This window comes from Patiria miniata, unplaced genomic scaffold, assembly GCF_015706575.1.
Source record: "Patiria miniata isolate m_02_andy unplaced genomic scaffold, ASM1570657v1 HiC_scaffold_1, whole genome shotgun sequence".
NCBI lineage: Eukaryota > Metazoa > Echinodermata > Asteroidea > Valvatida > Asterinidae > Patiria > Patiria miniata.
Genome location: NW_024037047.1, coordinates 5,603,075 through 5,623,425, shown reverse-complemented (window position 1 = coordinate 5,623,425; position 20,351 = coordinate 5,603,075). Strand labels below are relative to the sequence as shown.

Here is a 20,351-nt window from a genome sequence, read left to right as displayed (position 1 = left end):
GTGCCTCGTTTGTGCTAGGCCGCCGATGTTGGTAGGTCCTGGATTTTAGGGATTGTTTGGTTTCCCCAACGTAAGACTCCGAGCAGTCTTTATCCCCGCAGATGATCCCGTATACCACGTTGGAACGTGTATCTTTGGGCTGTCTGTCCTTCACTTGAACTACTTTCCCCCGTAAGGTGTTGCACGGTTTGAAGCAAGTGGCAATGCCACGTGACTTGAAAGAGTTCTTGATCCGTTCAGACAGTCCGGCAACGTAGGGGATGGTGACCCGGGCTTTTACTGGCTTCGCCCCGCCTTTGTCTTTACGTTGGTGTTTGTTCTTCTTGACTTTGTGGAAAGCCCAGTCGGGGTATATATCCACATTGATGGAGTGAAGTTTGGATGTGGTCCTTCTCCTTGGGGATCTGGTCCTCGTCACTTATGATGGTGTCTGCCCTATATTGCAGAGTTCTGATGACCCCTAGTTTATGAACCAGGGGTGGTGAGAATCAAACTCCAGGTACTGGTCTGTGTGTGTGGGTTTTCTGTATATGTCAGAAGAGAGGGTACCGTCGCTATTGCGGGTGACCAGGCAATCTAGGAAAGCAAGTTTGTTCTCCTTGCAGGGCTCCTGGGTGAACTTAATGTGTTCATCAATGTTATTGATGTGTTCAAAGAAAGGTGCCTGTTCGTTGTGTTCGATGATGACAAAAGTGTCGTCCACGTATCTTAAACACAGTCTAGGTCCTTTGTAGGTGTTGAGTGCTCTTTGCTCGAAAATGTCCATGCAAAGGTTGACTACAATTGGAGAAACTGGAGAACCCATTGCACAGCCATGTTGTTGTTTGTAGAATTTTCCAGTGTATGAGAAATATGTAGTCTTCAGACAAATGTCCACCAATTCAATGAGTTGCTCGACGCTCAATGCTGTACGTTCCTTCAGGGTAGTGTCTTTCTGAAGAAATTCCTGGACCGCTTGGATCGCAACGTCAGGTGGAATACAAGTGAACAATGCTTTGACGTCGAAAGATGTTATTGTCTCATCGTCCTTTAGACAGATGTCTTTGATCTGATTGGCGAATTCTTTGGTGTTTTTCATATGGTGTGGGAAGCCATCCGGGAAAGGGTCGAACAACCAACACTCAACAAAAGAGGGGGGCTATACACTTCAACCTATCACATGCCTGGGACCGGGCCATTCAAGGGATTCCTAGCCGTCTCTCACGTGACCAGTCCACGGGTCACCAGTTGCCTGACGAAGTCCGATGGTTTCGGACGCAACGTCGCACAGTTGCAAAAATTAAGTAAGTTCCAGTATTTGATTCAATTAAGAAAAATCATCAACTACTACTGGATGACTGATAACATACGTTATCAAGTCGTATACAATCTCGATTGTATTTTGTATAGGGTATGGGTTCGCTCGTAATGAGCATTCTTGAAAGTCACTGACGGATTTGTGGACTGGTCTCGTTCGGTCGACATTATGTGCCAGTTATACTGTAGTTGATGGACGGCACTAATATTACAGCGTGGACATAGTGCCTGAACCTGAAGTGACTATTCTATCACATTGAATGACTTAAATACACCTTGGCGAGAATCTGTGGTATGTGAAGGAATGCAGGGTCTGGAATAAAGTAGCTTGAGTAACTCCAGCTGACACATGCTCATATTCATTCACATATGTGTGTTTTTATTCCTCCATGATATGAGCGTGTCAGCTGGAGTTACTCAAGCTAGGAATAAAACACAATATGGTTCTACCTCCATGGGCTAACTGACAAACGATATATGGAGAACTAGGGAGCATTTGCTCACTCGCCACTAGTGCAGCTCTGTTTACGTGGGAAGACTGGCTCATATCTAGGCGCTCTCAGCAAACTTTCGTTAATATGCGGAAAGTATGTTTGTTTGTTTGTTTGTTTTATTTCCATTCATACATGTATATACATAAGCAACAGTTCACATAATATAATATAAATAAATGTAGTTAAATAATAATGTTGGTACGTTAAACTTACTTCCTCGCATCGCATCATAAAATATAGGTTTTCCTCTTTCACATGAATATAATTTCTTCATTGTTAAAGGCGAATAATTATGTGCACTTTTTCATTGAAAAACGCGGGTAACTCAGTGAAAATTTCGCGTTTCCTATGGAGATCACGGCACATTTCCCCGATTTTTGAGGGTGCGGGTTTACTTCTTCGAACAGCACACGTGTGAACCCGGTCGCGAATTTTTTTTTCTAGGAGGGTTAGGGGCAATGTCATGAATAATTCAGTTTTTCCTTTGAATCATTGCAAGACTTAGGTTCTCGTTCTATTTTCCCCTTAATTTAAAATTATCTCAGTGATAATTTTGGAGAAGAAAAATAGCTGATGAAAATGAGCAGCGACGACGTGGATTCGAACCAGGGATCTTTGTATCCATAGCTCATCTCGCTATCCACTAGGCTACTGTGTGGTAGCTCGACGACCATTGTTCTTTAAAATGCTTTAATGTATTGTAACTAGTTGAGTAACTAACAACAATGCTGTTGATGTCATTGTCCGTTCTCATGGATAAACATGAATTATTCATGACATTGCCCCTAACCCTCCTAGGAATAAAAATTACGCAACCCGGTCGCATACAATTACCTCGCACGGTTTCTGAAAGATAACACAATAAGCTTTCCATTCATGTAACAACCGTTTGATTGGTTGAGAAGAACAAGGGGCACCGTCTTTTCTCGTCAAATCATGAAGGCTTTTTCACACTGCACAGCCAATCCCCGGGAAATAAATCCCCGGGAAATTCCCGGGGATTTTTTACCCCACCAACACCCCAGCAACCATTCACACTAGACACATTTGATAACTCCCGGGGACACTATTTCCCGGGAATATGCACGATCGTTTCACACTCGCAATCAAACCCCGGGAATTGTGCAAAAGTTTTCAGGCGGACAGTCGGCTATTAATTTCGAGAAAACTTTCAGTTTCTCGTTGATGATGACGTTGAGAAATACGCATCGAGAATTGCTACCTACCTATCCCCCGACGGACACGGAGCCGGCCCGGCGCCCGGCCAATTAACCCGCTCTTCCGAGCCGGGCCGATGAAATGTTCCCGCATGCATTGTCGGGAGCATGCCATAAGAACAAACAGGCCTCTTTTTACTACCAATCTTATCAAATTTTTATTTTTAGCAACGACTTTGCAACGTCAAAAAATCAACTTTTCTTCTTCGGAAAACATACGGCAATTCGCCTCGCATCATATGGACGGATCATTCAATGATACCGATCGTTTCTCGAATAAATTCTTAACAAAAATTACATTGTGATGTTGAGGAGCTTCTTTTCTAACATTGAAATGTTTCGAACTTCATAAAGAGAATTTTGTATAATTTTGGAAATGCTGGTAAATATTCTTAAAAAAAAAAAAAGAATATGGTACACCCCTAAAGTAAATGGTGTGATCCACATTGGTGACGCAGTACTGCAGCTCAGCACGTGCGTCGAAGAAATTTTCATGGAAAATGCATGTACACGTACGTTGTTGGATGACAGTTGTCTGTTTTGGAGGATAAAAGTGGGTGAGATTTTCCAGGCGCAGCGTACGCGAATTAGTTGGGAGTCTTTCAGTTGGAAAATTATCATGGATAATGCCTACATGTTCGTTCAAACGTTGCTGGAAAATGGTTATGTTTTGAGGATAAAAGTTGCATTTCCAGGCGCTGCGAACTGAAGTTGTGAGTATTTCAGTCACGCGACGGCCCGATCGACAAACTGAACACCGTTTGCAAGTTGCGATTTATTTCCAAAAGTTCGGAGCACTTGAATATTGTGTCGCAAAATGCGATCGATACAGGGGGAAAAAAAGGTGGGGTAAGTTCAAACCCGCCGATGTTCACACTAGTTTCTTTTCCCCGGGAAATACGTAAAACCCCGGGGATTTCTCCTTTAACCCTACTCCCGAGCAGGGGTAAAAAATTCCCGGGGAAAAGCTTTTCCCCGGGAATTCCCCGGGGATTTTTTTGTAGTGTGAACAGACCGACCGAAATTCCCCGGCAATTTCCCGGGGAATTGCCGGGGAATTCGTCTAGTGTGAAAGCCCCTTTCACAATGGTTAATGTCTGACGTGCGTGCACGTGCGCATGACGCGCGCTGCTGAAACACGCAGGATCGATCTGCTGTTTATGTATAGTCCGGTCAACGCAGTGGGGCTGTGCGGGTCGCCGGGTCAATGCACCGTTGTGTGTGACCTTCGCAACCAAACGGCTGGTTGTGTGATGGGGGGTCAGACAAGTCGACCGTTGAGACAACTCGACTCGGGACAAGTCGACCGTTGAGACAACTCGACCGTTGAGACAACTCGACCGTATGTGCGATAAGTGGAAAGACAAGTCGACCGTTGAGACAAGTCGCCTCGCATGTTTTGGGCCTAGGTTTGGGGAAAGTACCGGGGATTTTGACGGCGGCTGGTCGCCGTTTGGGAGTAATGACATATGAAGGTTTTTTTTTGCATTAAAAGAGCCGATATAGCGCAGCGTGATTGGCCGTGCACATCGTTCGTTTGTTCTGGGCCACGTGCGCGCATCCCCGATCAACGTGGCCGTACCGTGCACGGTGGCATCGTTTTTGCCTGGCCTGTGTGCCCACTTGCCGCACCGGTCGACGTGCCCGCGTGCCGAGAACGGCCCGGTCCTCGCGGCCGGGCGGGGCGCACCGGCCCGACGCGACGGCCACCGGATCGGAGCGCCCTCTGTACATCGAGTATGCCCGCGCCGCGCCCGTGATCGGTCTTGCCACAGATTTGTGCAACTTTTTCTGATCCACGTGCATTCATTTCCATTTAGTCGAGCAGTCTCAACGGTCGAGTTGTCCCGAGTCCAGTTGTCTCAACGGTCGACCTGTCTAACGGTCGAGTTGTCTCAACGGTCGACTTGTCCCGAGTCGAGTTGTCTCAACGGTCGACTTGTCTGACATCCGTGTGATGTCGTGATCTTTGGACTGTGATCATTGTACCCATGGCTTTAATAAGATAAAGTACTGTGTATTATACTTTCATTTACATGTACGTTGTAGAGCTGAAGGCTATCTCACACGTTATTCCGCTATTAATTATACTATTCCGTAACTCCTCACATGCAGTGCACGTGACGTGCTTACCATCGAAGATCGAACAAAAATCACAGGCAGGTATTCAAAGCTGCCGTAACTAACTTCCAACAGAACCAACGCTAAGTCCAGTTCTTGCTGTGGTCGAGAAAATAGGTTCTTCCATGGATCTACATGTACCGCCAAATCTACAACGCAAATGGGTCTGGAGCGGACACCGACCAGGCCCGCAGCACGCCGTTGGAGATTTGGTGGTGATGACTTACAACATTCTGAACAAGGCCTTTTGTCCGGAGGGGATCTACCCGTCCTGTCCGGACGAATTGCTGACTACTGGTCGGAGACACCCTCTGCTTATGAAGGAGATTGACCATCACAAGGATGCAGATGTTATCTGCATGCAAGAGGTATATTATACAAATAATGAATGTTTGTGAGTGCAATGGTAAGAATAATTTCATGAGGTGACAGATGTGGAATGGAACATTCATCTGTCACCGAATGAAATTATTCTTTCCATTGCACGAACATGAAACATTCATTATTTTTTTTCATCATCATGTCAGGATCGCCTGGGTAGTGACGACATCACGAGCCAGTCCCTGAGTCCCCTTCCTCCAGCTGTCTCGATCTACCATGCAGGTGCGCAGCTCCTCCGCAGATGTGAGATCAGTGTCCCTCTTGAGCTGGTCCACAAAGGTCAGACTTCTTCTCCCTCTTAAGGCAGTGCCCTGGGTGGGCTCCCACAGTATGGTTGGGTGGGCAGCAAGCTCAGGGTGGCGGACACAGTGGCCAGCGAGATTAAGACGACGCTATTTGTTTTATATAACAGTTGAATAAATCTTCGTCATCTGATTGGTTGAATTTTAATAGCCAATTTATTCAGGTTAAAAACTGTTTAAAAAAGTTCGACAAGTTCATCATATTTAAGTTATGCAAACTATTCAACAGGTTGAGAACCATCATTTTCAATTGATCTCGATTTAAAACAGCGACACCACCACACCGGCAGCAGTGACACCGTGCAATGGACGTTCTATTCACCGTGTGCACTGTGCGCTGCGCGCGCGCCGTGCGTTGGGACGAATAACTCAATGACATGTGATCAACGATCCACCAATCAGATGACGGGGATATATTCAGGTGTTGTATAATAACAACTAACATGGCCATTGGTCACCATCACTGACCTCTGTACTAATACATTGTAAACCTTTTGGTCATTTGAATTGCATTACGTATGGATGACAAACAGGGTCTACCCGATGTTCCCCAATACATGTATGTTCTCCTATACCTTATGTTCCCCAAAATCCTTAGGGTTAGGGTTGGGGGACATACGTATTGGGAAACATATGCACCCATGACAAACAAGCAGTGCAGCTTATGCACAAACCTATGGGGGCAGTGAACCAATCAAGTTGTAAATTATTTTTCTCTTCATTTTTCTAAAATTAACTGATCATCGATCCATCTATTAAGAAAAATCAAATATAAGTTGTAAATAAAAGTTAGTTTTTAAACTTTAGAAATAAAAGAAGAAATAATCTTGAAATTCCTTTCCAGGTACCAGCTATTACTAGTCGTCAGACCCAGAGGAACGATTGTCATTGGTCAGAGTTTGAGGCGTGAGCTTGACATCTTGATTCCTCATTGGCCAATATTGGCAGGGTCGTAGTATCCATATTCATTACTAATGAAAATAGTATCTAAAAAGGATTAAGTTTTTTTGGTTATTGGGAGTTGTGCGCGCCACGAAAATTATGGATTCGACTGGTACCATGTAACGTACACACGATACAAATGTCCTAAGATCTTACGTGAACCATTACAACCCCAAAGAACTCGGCACACAAATAAATTTGGCGAAAATTTACACTACTGCGCAATTTTGCGCATGCATGCGTGTTGAAGCAAAATTTCCCTCTCGGAGAAGCTAGTACGCCGGAGAAGTGAGACCGTGACACCGGTTCACCAATTAATGCATTTACTAAGTCCGATGTCGGGATTTGGTCACGTTTTTTTATGCCCCAGGGTGGGGATTTTGGTCACTCAAATTACATTGCTACCATTGGTGTACTACATGGAAAGGCAATCACTAGTGCGCCCCATGTATGTATGTCGGGGCATGGTCGGGGATTGTCACTTAAATTTTGCCCGAAGGGTGGGGACTTTGTCACTCAGTCAAAAGTGACTCCCCACGTCTTGGGTGAGGTAGCCTGGGGGGGGGGGGAGAGAGAGGGGTGGGGGAAACAATTGATAGGCGCATAAGTGATGAATCATATTCACCTTTCCAGCAGCAGCTCGTTATAAAGTGTGTGACATGTACAGTACATGTGCGTCCGAATTTACGGAATTGCCCATTGTGCAATTTCATGTGAAAAGTGTGGGGCACAAGCACAATGTCTTACAGCTATAACACCATTTTGGAACAAAATACAGTGCAAATTTAGGTAAACTGTGTGAAAATCTAAACGCATACTGGTATAAATGATTGCGTAGGGACATCGCTATTGGTGTTCACTGCCCTTTTTTGTGGGGGGGGGGGGGGGGAGCAAGGACAACCCCCCCCCATCCCTGCAATCCCGCACATTGCCTATGAGGAAGTTGTGTTTAAACTCAACTACAGCATGGCTCAAAATCATATGAATTTTTAAAGTGTTGAGTAAGTGTTTGTGCTGGAATTCCTTAAGGTTAAATTTAAGTAGGCCCATCTGAAATTGCTTTTATTGACAGGTTAACTCTCGATACTACGACGATGTCCTTAGGCAGGATATGCAGAGGAGAGGCTACGCCGGTTGTTACTTTATGAGGCCAGAAGACGACACAGTTGATATCGACAAGGACAACACGGATGGTAGTGCCACCTTCTACCGAGATGACAGGTTTCAGTTAGTGAAGGAGGAGTGTGGTCAGTTTAAACACCTGTTTGAGAAGGTAAAATATATCTAGTGCCGCTTTCTTGTGCTGTGATGTGCCCTGCTGTGTTCTGGTGTGCTGTGGTATATTGCTGCGCTGTACTAGGCTCTGTTATGCATTGCATGCCCAACTCGACCTGCAGTGCTTTCCTGTCCTCTGCTGTGGTCTGTGGTGCTCTGTTCCAGTATGAACTGTTGATCTGCTCTGCATACTGCTCTGTTTTACTCTCCCCTTTTCTGCTCTGCTCTGCTCATGATAGTGTTAACACGCGTAATGTAAATCCACTGTCCGCCATAGGTTCGAGGCTGGGTATGCAGACTTCGCTCTGCTCTGCTGTGTCACGTTGTGCTGTGTTGTGCTCGCTGTGCTCTGCTCTGATGTACACAGTGGTGCTCTGCTCTGCTGCACTGCAGTGCTCTGCACTGTGTATTTGCTCTGTTCTGCCCTGACGTGCTGTGCTTTGATGTGATGTGCTTTGCACTGCTCATGAGCAGTGCAGAGCAGCGCTGCTCTGCTCTGATGTGTTTTCTGCTTTGCTGTGCTGTGCTCTGCCCTGCCCTGGTCCTTTCCTGCTCTGCACTGCTCTGCTCTGCCTGCTGCGTTGTGTTGAGCTGGGTTCTGCTTAGCCCCATAAATGTGGCCTATTTACTGGACTGCCTCCGTAAACATAGGCCACACATCCACATGTACAAAAATCGTGTCGACTTTGCCTAATTTTGATTTTCACATTTAGGCTTAGTTTGTAGGATTTTTTTGCTTTAGAAGCATACTCACCCTCTTTATAGGCTAATCAGAAAGTGCTGCCTTTTTCAGATGTCTAATTTTTGTGAAATTTCATGTTGAAATTTTGATACGCAAACGTGTAAAAATGAATCTGGAAATTTCACGAAAAATATACATCTGAAAAAGGCAGCACTTTCTGATTAGCCTATAAAGAGGGTGAGTATGCTTCAAAAGCAAAACAAACCTACAAACTAAGCCTGAATGTGGAAATCAAAATTTGGCAAAGTCGACACGATTTTTGTACATGTGGATGTGTGGCCTATGTTTACGGAGGCAGTCCAGTAAATAGGCCACATTTATGGGGCTAGGTTCTGCTCTGCTGTGTTGTAGGCCTATGTACTCTGCTCTGCTCCGGGTCCAATTTCACGGCGCTGCTAAGCACACGATTTACTGCTAACAGAGCCTCCGTCTACTTCATGGAGACCGTAAGCATAAGCACAGCAAAAGGCACGTTTACTTCAGAGGAAAAATTTGCTTAACTTGCGCGTGACCATTACCACATCCACGCCGTGCAATAGTGCTGAAGGTTAGCAAATATGTCCACTATGCTAAGCACAACTTTTCTGCTAACTGTTTAAGCAGCGCCGTGAAATTGGGCCCTGTTGTGCTGAACTGTGCTGCTCTGCTCTGTTCGACACTGCACGGCTCTGCCCTGCCGTGTCTTGCACTGCTCGGCTCCGCTTTGCTCTGCCGAGCTCTAAGCTCTGCACTGCGCTGCTCTGCTTCACACTGCTCTCTGCTTCTCCGCTTTGCCATAGCCTGCTCTTTTCTGCTCTTCCCTGCTCAGAGCAGAGAACAGCAACTGCTCTGCTGTGCTCTGCACTGCTTTGCTCTGTCCTTCTTTTTTCTGCTGTATTTAATCTGCATGCCGTGGTGTATTCTGCTGTTATCTACTCTGCCCTGCTCTTTTCTGCTTTGCTCAGTTCGGCTGTCCTGTGCTCTGGTATGCTATACTTTGTTGTGGTGTGCTGTGGTGTGCTCTACTGTTCTGTGTTCTGCTCTACTGTGTGTTGCTCTGCTCTGCCTCTGCTCTTTTCTGGTCTAATTTTTCTCTGAAAAACCAATTAAACTGTGTTGTTTTTACATACAGGAAAGTGAAAACTGTCAATTGCCGGAGGATGCGGCCGTTTCACTACCCAATCTGATAGACAGTTCTAGAGTGTATATTTTCACCCTTTTGCGTTGTTTGAAGACGAAGAGTCGTGTTGCAGTTGGAAACATTCACACGAGCTTTGACTTCTTCACGAAGATGGATTTGACAACATTGGAGGTATGGCATGATTTCAATGTTTACCTGTTGCAATCTGTCTGCATCAATAAACTGCTTTCTATCGGTACGTGGATGAAATGCCACATATACAGGGTGAGTCAAAAAAAGTGGAACCATAACCCCAAAATTATATTTCATATCTAAAAAAATATGTAGCACCAAAAATAATAATGTCCGGAAAGCCGATTTCATAGACTACTTTTAGATGAAAAAATTACTGAAATCGCTCAATCCGTTCAAACAATATCACCATTTAAACACAATTACATTAAAACATCTTTCGTCCAAAAATGGGATTTCAAGAACAGTGATCACAATTGTCTTCAAACATCACCAGCGATAAAACTTCAGTTTAAAAGTTTAAAATGTTCAACAAAGTCATTTTGAAGGCCCGTCTTTGAAAAAAAGTGGATTTTACAAACCATATTGTTTGCCTAACCAGGGTTGTTAATAAAGATATTGTGTACTACAGTTGTTGATACAAGTATTCTTTGTCAGTTTTTTTAGTTGTTCCAAACAGTAAGAACACAATAAATTGCTTTTTTTGGACGAAACAGGTTTTGGGGTCATTGCGTTTAAATGGTGATATTGTTTGAACGGATTGAGCAATTTCAGTACTTTTTTTTCATCTAAAAGTAGCTTATGAAATTGGCTTTCGAGTCATTATTATTTTTGATGCTACATATTTTTTTTTATATGAAAATACAATTTTTGGGGTTTGGGTTCCGCTTTTTTTGACTCACCCTGTATGTTCGAGAAAGTACATGTAGCTTCATCACAGGAAACTTGGCCAGCCATCTGAAAGTTAACGAAATGTCTTGAAGTTCCAGTCCTTTCCAGGACCGTCTTGTATGCTGGAGAAGTGACTGTAATAATTTTCTTACAACCAACATCCACTCCCGATCCAAGTTTTTTTCCTCCTGAATTCAACCGGTGCATGCTGACGCTGATGGTCCGTGTTCTTCTCATCAGTACCACAATCTCACACCACTCAAAACACAATATTTCCAAGATGTTCCTATAAATTGTCTACATTCAAAAAAAGGTTATCATCTACTCCTGATGGGGGTAAATGCATAATGACAAAAACTTCGAGAAAACAGCTTCGGATAATGTTTTTCGCAACAAGTCTCTCTTTTTTCTCTTTTGTTTTTAAAACGTAAGTTACTTAGTTGTTATGTTGACCTACTCTTCAATATGCAAAACCAAAACAAATCTTGTTTGTTGCAGATGGAAATGGAACATATTGTGGAGGCTCCCGTAACAACTTAAAAATAAGATTCTTTTTGAAATATTCGATTAATTCACAGATTGCGTTTGCTATAAACGGACTGGTTGAGTTCGCCGGTGGTGTTGGTACCCCGCACATCCTATGCGGCGACTTCAATCAGGAACCACACCATCCGGGGTACCAGCTTTTGCATGATGGGAGTTTAAACAAAACAATGACAACGTACTTGCGCGACTTCAAGTCTGGAGAAAACGGGAAGGTACCATTTTAGCTCTTTGTTGAAAAAGTTGCGGGGTCATTGAGTTGCCTAATTAAGACAAATTGGGTTTTTGTTGGTTCACTGGATGCTCTTGTAATACATACATCCTGATTACAAACACATAAAGAAAGAACAACAGATCTTTTGTTGAGAACGGTTAATTTTCAAACCAAATTCTGTGTGCTTAGTCTATGAAAAGTGTTATAATTATTACAATGTATAGGGACAAAGCTTTAGGGAAACACATGTGCCTTTTTCTGCATCAGACATAATGGTTAAGATGTGTGCTTCATCCCATTTACGTTGATAAATATAATGTTGGGCGCGATCGGTCTATGTGCGCGATGGATCGATTGCACTATTGGTCGATCATGACGCTATCGGTCGATCGCGTTGCCAACACAATTTTTCTTTCTGAAACCCGGTTCATACTTCACGCGAAAGCGAAACGAAGCGAAACTTGTGACGTCAACAATACATTCAAAGCGCATCCACCATTGTCGACGACATGGATTTCGCTTCGCACTTGCTTTCGCGTGAAGTATGAACCGGGCTTAATTCATGGCTCTGGAGGATTTCTTTTAAAAGGTAAATATAATCCGAGATATCCTACAGAATCGACCGATACCGCAGTGCGATTGACCGATCACGCACAGTGTCCAATCACGCTCAACAAATATATTGCATGCCACATTTTGTCTATCTTTGTCACATGGTTTTCACTTGTTATCATTTTTGCAGGTGCCTTCGTTGGTGGATGTATTTCCTTCTTGTTTCAAGCACAACTCTAGGAACCTAAAGAGCGCTTATGAAGCAATTGTGGTAACAGTGAAGAATCTATATCTATCAAATCACGAGAGAAAAAAATACAAAGTGACTTGAAAACATATAAAGATTAATGCGACAATTTTGGTGTCGGAAACTTGGCCACTTGGACTCAAGCCTGATTTTCAAATTAAAATAATGTGATTTTGTGAGCTAAAAGTATTACAAGAATGTACAAAAATTCACTAACTAAAACTGCAATGGACCGATCACTGCGCATGTGGGCAACGACACGTGCGTCTCTCCAACGTCACACTGTACATTCCAGACGCGCGCGTCTTACTCGCACCCGCATGCATTTCGGGATTAAATTAAGCTATCGCCATTTTCGAGTAAGCCACGCCCCTTAGACAACCCTATGGGGTTTTTGTACACTAAGATTTGTTTGTCTCAGATTTTGCGCGATCCGCGTCCATTTGTATATCATGTAATTGGACAATACATGTATTTCACAAGCTGCGTTGACTTGATTCTAACGCGATTCTACCGCGATAGGTCAATTGTGCACGCGTGTTGAACATTAATCACGACTTTGATTGGTGCCGACCTTTTACACGTGTATAATGGGGATCATTCTATTCAGCCACAACCTCGTTTCCATGGGTACGATCTTGCTGCGCCATGTTGATTGTTCCCATCATGCCTTGCGCGATCTTGACGAAGGAAGGCGCACGCGCCTGTGGAGTCGAGGCTGATTCAGCCAACACAACCGATAGTTTCTGTGGTCAATCGTTGTTTAATCGTTTGCTCTTTTTTTGTTTTGTTTAAGGGACATGACGTACCATTCTCCAACTTCGAAGATTCCTCGGCCTTCTTTAATATTCCCAAGAGGGACAAACTCAGTAAGGTCGTACAGGCATTGTTTGATGGAACACCAACGCATCCTAAGGTAGGTCCATCATTTTTTTTTTAATACTAGCAGACGCGTGAACTCCGTGCGTGCTTCACGTACGAGTGGACCAGATTTTGATTCCAGATTTTGGGTCCTCCTGGGAAAGAAGGCCGGTCCACCAATTTTTCTTTTTCTAACCAAGTATAGTCACCTACCATATTACGCATGCATGAAGCATTGGAATAATACATCACAGGATTTCAGATGACTTATTTAGGGTTGATTTTCGAGAAATACCGCAGCAATACTGCCTAGTGGTTTAAGCTAGTAGGTTTACTTTTTAGAAGTCCAACTGGAGAAAATGTAGTTCCTTACTTAAATCATGTTTAATCAAGTCCACTTTTTAAATGAAATCATCTTTTAGTTCCGATTCATGGTTTCTGGAAGAATTAGTTTTAAAGAAAACAAAAATTGTACAACAATTTCGTTATCAAGCGATGATGTGCATTATGATTAGTGACAATAGTTGGTTGCAGAAAATAAAACTTGCTTGGCAACACATCACTATTCAAGTGCTTAGTCGATAACTGTCATTTGGCCTAATTTTCACTGGGGCTCGGGGGGCAGCTCATTGTACCTTACTGACTCACTGATTCACTCACTGATTTCACGTGTGAATAAGAGTTGCTTAAAGGGAAAATACAACATTTGCAAACATCAAAAAATAAAACTAACAAATCATTTTGAAAAACCTTGCTGGACTGTTAGTGAATGACAGTGTAAAGCATCCTGTAAAATCATGGCACCTGGTATACTGTCATTTTCAAGAATAGTGGTATTTTTGTATCAATTTCCAACGCTGGTCGGCCGATCAGCGTTGGAAAAAACTGGCTTTTTTCAAATACATAGCCATACTGAATCGATTGAATAGAATCTTATTCGCAGTTCTGGGACTAGCTTTTTATTGTGTGTGTGTGTTTTTTTTTTATCAGGTCAGGAAAACTGACCCGGAAGCCTACGGATCAGAGAAGTATGTGTCAGCCCTGGACTACGTGTGGTACAGCTCTGACTCGTTGCATTGCGAAGCCGTTCTCAAGATGATTGACGAAGACCTGATTCTACCTCTCCATGCCTGCCCTAATGCCGTATTCCCCTCCGACCACCTGCCCATCAAAGCTAAGTTTGCCTTTCTGAAGTCTTCTGGATCCCGTGAACCTGAGCTACATTCAGCCTTGTAGTATTCAACTTTGCTCCGTTATATTTTGTATGCACGATTGCAAACCATGCATACCGGTAGTATACGCCTCGTGTAGAATTTAACACGTTCCATCCGCCTGTCGCGACAGTTGCAAACAACGAATTTAGGACAGAATTTTGCTCCCTGTATGTTATCATCGGTGAGCATTTTAATATCTTTATTTTATTCTACACATTTGTAAGTGCTACATGTATGCAGCAACACTTCTATTTGGATATAAACCTCACCATCTTAACATGGTTTTGACATTATAAGCTCTACCTATATTAAAGTAAGAGAATTTGTATTGCATAATGTTCAAAGGTAAACGGACAATATAAAGAGACCATAATATTACTTAGAAAATACCTTATTTAGCCACAAAAACCAATCTCATTGTTCAAAAGAGTTTCTTATTAGCGCCGAATCCATCTAATTGCACTACCACTATTTTCATCTTTTGGCCCCTGAAATATTTCTACTATAATTTAGTATTAGTTTTTTTTACATCACAACAAACTTAAGCTTAATTCGGCCATTTGAATCAGCCTCCTTATACTGATGTTTGGGAATGTTCAGTCTTTTTAGTAAGGTCAACTTTTGCACAAACGGGTACAACATGGATTTCCATTTTGTTTTTTATTTAATGCAAATATCTATATTATTTGCATTTTGGGGAACTAGAGATCATTGTCTTAAAAATTAACGTTATTCATCAGGTGTACATTTAAATTACAATAAGTGTTTTTAGATGTGATGAGTTTTTACATCAATCAATTTCACTTGAGAAAAGGACATGTTGTTTGTAATTGATGTAAGTTTTATATATTTATATTCTTATATTTACTCGACTTGTAATTTACTAAGTATCTTAATGAGCTGTCCAACCATATGTAATTGCCTTTTTAAGGATAAATAAAGTATTTTGAATTGAAATTGAATTAAATTAAATTGAAAACAAGAATATTAGAAGTTGAATTTCCTCAGGATAATAATATATGTATTGTTTTAAACACTGGTAATCAGTAAGACTTGTGAATGTCTTTTTTTACAAAATGCTTCTGATCATGATTAGTCTTTCTGTCCAGGAGGCTTTGCACTCGCGAGATATAGATCAGTGCTCGGTCAAGCTTCTTGTTCAACACATTCGCCTTGTGTTGGAGTCTAGCTCGCTTGGTTCTCTGCGATGGGTTTGGCTGGGACATTTTTCTGTTGAGAGTTTAAGACCAATGCAATATGAAAATCACGTAATATTTGTAAAAGTCAGTACGGGTGTCTTCAAATTCAGGTGATTAACAAAACATTGACCTGTTTAATTTATGCATTTATCTTTGGCGAATTTAATACAAATTATGTGAAATAATTTTATTGAAAATAAATGTAATTTCAACAACATGAATATGGTGAAAACGTACTTTTGTGTTATTTCATCACTGTTTGCATCTCTCTGAGTCTGCGTACATTTCGGACTGCGATTGGCGCAATCATCGCGCAGACGTTTACGCGTAGGCGGGGTTATGGATGACGTCATTGTTGGAGTCATAGCAACTTTATTGTCCCGCTTTGATTCCTGTGTAGTATCTTCGCATGGAATAGTTAAAAAAAAAAACCGCTGTTAAAATTTAGTTTATCTAGGCCTACTGGCAAGCTGGCTTATTTTTATTTGAATGCCGCTGTGTATACCTTTAAATTAATATTCAAATTTAAATAATTGCTAATTCTAAATGCAAAGTGATAAAATACAACGAAAATCCGTCTCGCAAGTCCCAAAACCCCGTACATTTGCCTGATTGGCACCATTAATCATGCACCGCTGCTTTATCAAACATGACATCCATAATCTACCCTAATGATGTTTTACAAGTTTGAATAAATCAGCGAGAAAACCGGCGAAACTCACCCGTCCTTTCGCGCGTGTCTTCGGGCACCGCACCGTCAGCGTTTACGCTCGCAGTTCGGCTTTCCCGGAGTTGCTCTGCTCTCCATGTCGCGTAGCCGACTATCTGCCCTGCTGATGTGTCCAAGCATTTTTGTATGCTGGTTTGGCTGCATCGGATGATGCGCACGAGGTTCAAGGCAGAGATCTCCTGAGTTGTGATGATCCAGTTGATGATGTTTGCCTGCATCAGTTGCTTTAGCTCCTCCGCTTAAAAAATGGATAGGCCTACCAACATTAAAAAAATAAAATCGTAATATAATTACACCAATGCTGCTGCAGTAATTGAAGAAGCTAGTTACGGTTGTGATGAACCGATCCAGTAAGCACTGCCCCATGGTATTCTGACCAATTACAGCCGTGATTTATGTCCGACATGCGTGCACAAAAGTCCAACATGCGTGCACAAAAGTCCGACATGCGTGCACGCGCGTATGATGCGCGCAGCAGGAAAATGCAGTGTGGCATTGGAAAGGAGCACGTGTTAATAAAATTGCCCAGTGCGCAGTGGGAGGGGCTTACTGGATCGGTACATTACATCAATGATTTTACGACTATTTATACCACCCCCCCCCCCCTTCTCAAACAGTTCATCATATCACTGTCATTCGCTCTAGAATAAGTCCTATTTCAGATAGTTATGTCCTATATGTGTTAATGCTTCAATTAATGGTGTACTGTCTGCTCGCAGAAAATGACGTGGTAGAAAATGGAACATACTTACAATGCGCATTGCTCAGCCGTAGCTCTGAAAGCCCGTTTGAGACGACTTTAAACAGGCCCTAAGGTCGCTTGGCAATGGCCTTTACACCCACAGCTCAAACGATGAATAGTTCGCAAAGGGTGTGTACTGGCAGGTTCTATAATGTCAACGCAATACAGCAAACGCGAACGCGAATTATATTAATTTGTGACATCACGGCAAGCACATGTATTCCCAAAGTTGAACGCGAAATTTCACTACGGCGAACTGCCTGTCGAATGTTTTCCGGACGTCAATTATCTTCGCATTCGCGTCACTTATGAAGGCAGGTGTAGCATGAATTTAGGTTTTATGAAATACGGACTCATTGGTCGTATTGCGCATGCTCATGCATAGATAATTAGGAGAGGGACCGGTCACGTGAGAGGGTTTAACCAATAAAAAGGAAAAAAGAGTCCGATTTTCATACGAGTCCGATTTTCATGTGACACTGGTTCGTACTAAAGAGTACCAGAGTTCATTCTTTTATGCAAGCGAATGTCGATGTGCAGCAAATTCGTTTGAGGTAATACCAGAGGTTACAGTGAAACTTCAGTTGTTGTCATGACATTCGCTTCGTTTTCGATAGTGTGAGGAACTGGCATTTAATGCGAATGAGAAGCGAATTTGACGTCACGAAACATTCGCTGCAAAATTTGCCGGAGATGAAAATGTGTTGAACTTTTGCTAATTTTTCGGTGCTCGAAAACTACCCGTGACGCCACAAATTCGCGTTCGCGCGTTTGTTCACGAGTTGCATTATCACGTGGGAACTTAGGCCGCGTAATGGGCCACCCCCTCGCGAAGGAGGCTAGAGGAGCTTAGTTATGAATTTACTGTATTATAGTCTCATGGAGGCCTACTTAAAGTTTGATCAATAAAATTACCAAAAATTCATCACCCTGCACTTACCATTGTTTCTTTCAGGAACTTGGACAATGCATATGATCGGTGTATTAACATTCGGTCCAAGCCTTATATGAAAAATAAAAAGAGAACAAAAAATGGAACACGAAATAATATAGGAGGGGTTTTGCTTCTGTCGTTTATTTTTTCTTGTGCATTATGTAGACTAAATAATGTAAACAAGTAAACTAGACTAAACCTCAGCTCAACGTTTTGTGTTGATTTTCCGATGGCTTAGGCCTGTGCTATTTCGTGAGATCATAATAAAACTTTGTGCGCTTGTAATTTTAAGTCGTGTTTACATCCCGGCTGACGTTTTGTTTTAAAGATTACCTTAATCGTTGTATCCATGCGTTACAGGCTCCTTGGTATACAGTGATCGCATCCGGAAGAAGAAAAATAGTCCTTAGCATATAATTGTCGGTAACACTGTACGGGTTTTGTAAGGTTGGTATCTGCAATATAGAAATGGTATCAGCAAGACAAGATGATGATAAACCCGAATTAGGGGGAAATTCAAGACTGGTAAAAAAAACACAACTGACTGTAAAAATCATTGAAATCAATGTATTTATGAAGAACAAAAACATGGCGCCCGTGATATGCGAGTAGTTCAATTCAATTGAAAGGCAACATTTATTTCCACACTTTCCACAAGTAAAGTCAACTTAAGTTTTCAAATAAAAGAAGGTATTATATTAAGTGTATAAATAATAATAGTACATAAAAATTATCTGAAATTACAAACGACTAAATAATTATATTAAAGGAGGGTGAAAAGTATAGGCCTAGTGGACTGTTCATATAAACCGAGGCTTGTAGAGGACAACCTAACACATAAACGGACAATACAGTACAGTATACACAGACAGTAAGAATAAACATGAAAACATACGGTCAAGGAAAAAGAAAAAAAAAAACACGAGACAAAAAAGTAGTGTATTTTAGTGTTTAATTTCTTCAAACATGATAGCCTTTAGTTAAGGCGCGCGTGGCTACCCGAACGCGTGGCGCCCCGGATGCTGGCACAAAAAAAAAAAGATGCGAGTGGCGAATTGCGCCTTTACTATCTCGTGAGTAATCACTTATTCATTAATATCCAAGTACCATAAATCATGCATATAATTACGGAGATATATTTTAACCATACCAATCTAACGGTGGTTTGCGGGTACCAACGACATGACACCACGCGTGCGTGGTCTTTTCGTGCTGTAACATCCAGGGTCCCACGTGTCCGGGTATAGCTCCTCGACTATAAAGGCTAACAAACATGATGGCTAGTCTACATGGCAGTCGATTTGTTCATGTGATATGCATCTGTTGTAGGCCATACATAATAAGTGGGCCAGATTCAACCCATTTTGTATTATAATCATCATACGATCCTGACGATAGCACTTTCTGGCTATCCTCTCAGTCAGTCAGTTACAAGGGCGGATCCAGGGGGGGGGGGGCAAAGGGGGCCATGCCCCCCCCCCCCCCAAAAAAAAACGAAACCAATTTTTTCTTTTTTTTATGTGACATCGCAATAAAGGCAGGCAATGAGTACACCACAATCTTTTCCTCAAAAAACATTGGTTAAAGTGATCAGAAATTGCCTCAGATCGCACCACAGAGCATCTAGAATCCAAAAACGCCGTAATTTGTTTGACCCACTTTTTGGGGGACCAAAATTTTTTTTGGCCCCCCAAAAAATTGTGTTCTGGATCCGCCCTTGGTCAGTTAAGTAAGTCACTCAGATTTAAGAGGTCGCGGCCGGGACCAGCAAAAAGACCTTTAATGTCTAGTTTATATACATGTGGTCATCGTGTAGTTTAGGACCCCGTCATGCCCGTCCCAAAAGGAATGAAAAGACATTAATGTTTTGTTATGGGCCGGCCGGACCGCACGTACCTAAACAATAAACACCAGTGGCGCGATGAGCTGAGAAGCAGGAATTTAGTCACTCCATGCATGGAGGAAGGTTTAAATATGTAGTTCGCAAAGAGAATTTTGTGGAAAGGGGCAGGGTTTTGATTTATGAACGGAACTTGTAAAATATTAGAGATGAACTACCGATTCCATGTTTGTACAGTGGGGCAAGGGCGAATTAATATAGGACAAATATTGTACGCTTACTTGTAGAAGTCTGCAGTTTCTTATCTTCGACACTTCACATCCTAACTTCTGCCAGGCATCACTATCTCCAATTGCAACTATGTTATAATCCTCAAAGTTATTTGACATTATTCACTTGCGAAAATCATTACAAAACGTAGCACTGAAAGCGGACATTTTTAATTTATTGAAATGAAGTTCACAGAAATAATTAACACCGTG

The 20,351-nt window shown here is 42.3% G+C and overlaps 2 protein-coding genes across 4 annotated transcripts; one reads left to right on the top strand and one right to left on the bottom strand.

The window, feature by feature from the left end:
- The first annotated feature begins 4,979 nt into the window (after positions 1-4,979).
- LOC119745272 (CCR4-Not complex 3'-5'-exoribonuclease subunit Ccr4-like) lies at positions 4,980-15,371 on the top strand. 3 transcript variants are annotated; one of them, XM_038221714.1, is made up of 8 exons: positions 5,369-5,496; positions 5,656-5,731; positions 7,826-8,026; positions 9,882-10,061; positions 11,372-11,551; positions 12,293-12,373; positions 13,146-13,265; positions 14,201-15,371. In XM_038221714.1, exons 2-8 carry the CDS (start codon positions 5,726-5,728, stop codon positions 14,444-14,446), a joined length of 1,014 nt encoding a protein of 337 aa, XP_038077642.1. In that variant the 5' UTR covers positions 5,369-5,496; positions 5,656-5,725; the 3' UTR covers positions 14,447-15,371. The 3 variants fall into 3 exon arrangements, with proteins under 3 accessions (XP_038077480.1, XP_038077642.1, XP_038077563.1); XM_038221635.1 differs by having other exon boundaries at positions 5,656-5,788; XM_038221552.1 differs by lacking the exon at positions 5,656-5,731 and having other exon boundaries at positions 4,980-5,496.
- On the bottom strand, positions 14,595-20,258 carry LOC119745633. Its single transcript, XM_038222179.1, has 6 exons — positions 20,151-20,258; positions 18,363-18,484; positions 18,036-18,097; positions 16,346-16,591; positions 15,861-16,026; positions 14,595-15,654 (listed from the first exon to the last, which is right to left on the bottom strand). The coding sequence occupies exons 1-6, from the start codon at positions 20,256-20,258 to the stop codon at positions 15,468-15,470; spliced, it is 891 nt and encodes a 296-aa protein (XP_038078107.1). The 3' UTR covers positions 14,595-15,467.
- Positions 20,259-20,351: the final 93 nt, after the last annotated feature.

Bases quoted from the DNA above. Each gene is read 5' to 3' on its own strand.
- LOC119745272 (XM_038221552.1), top strand. From the start codon at position 5,254: ATGGATCTACATGTACCGCCAAATCTACAACGCAAATGGGTCTGGAGC. The intron at 8,027-9,881 runs GTAAAATATATC...TTTTACATACAG, and splicing joins TTAAACACCTGTTTGAGAAG to GAAAGTGAAAACTGTCAATT. The intron at 13,266-14,200 runs GTAGGTCCATCA...TTTTTTTATCAG, and splicing joins GAACACCAACGCATCCTAAG to GTCAGGAAAACTGACCCGGA.
- LOC119745633 (XM_038222179.1), bottom strand. From the start codon at position 20,258: ATGTCAAATAACTTTGAGGATTATAACATAGTTGCAATTGGAGATAGT. The intron at 16,027-16,345 runs GTGAGTTTCGCC...TTCCATGCGAAG, and splicing joins AGACACGCGCGAAAGGACGG to ATACTACACAGGAATCAAAG. The intron at 15,655-15,860 runs GTACGTTTTCAC...AACTCTCAACAG, and splicing joins AGTGATGAAATAACACAAAA to AAAAATGTCCCAGCCAAACC.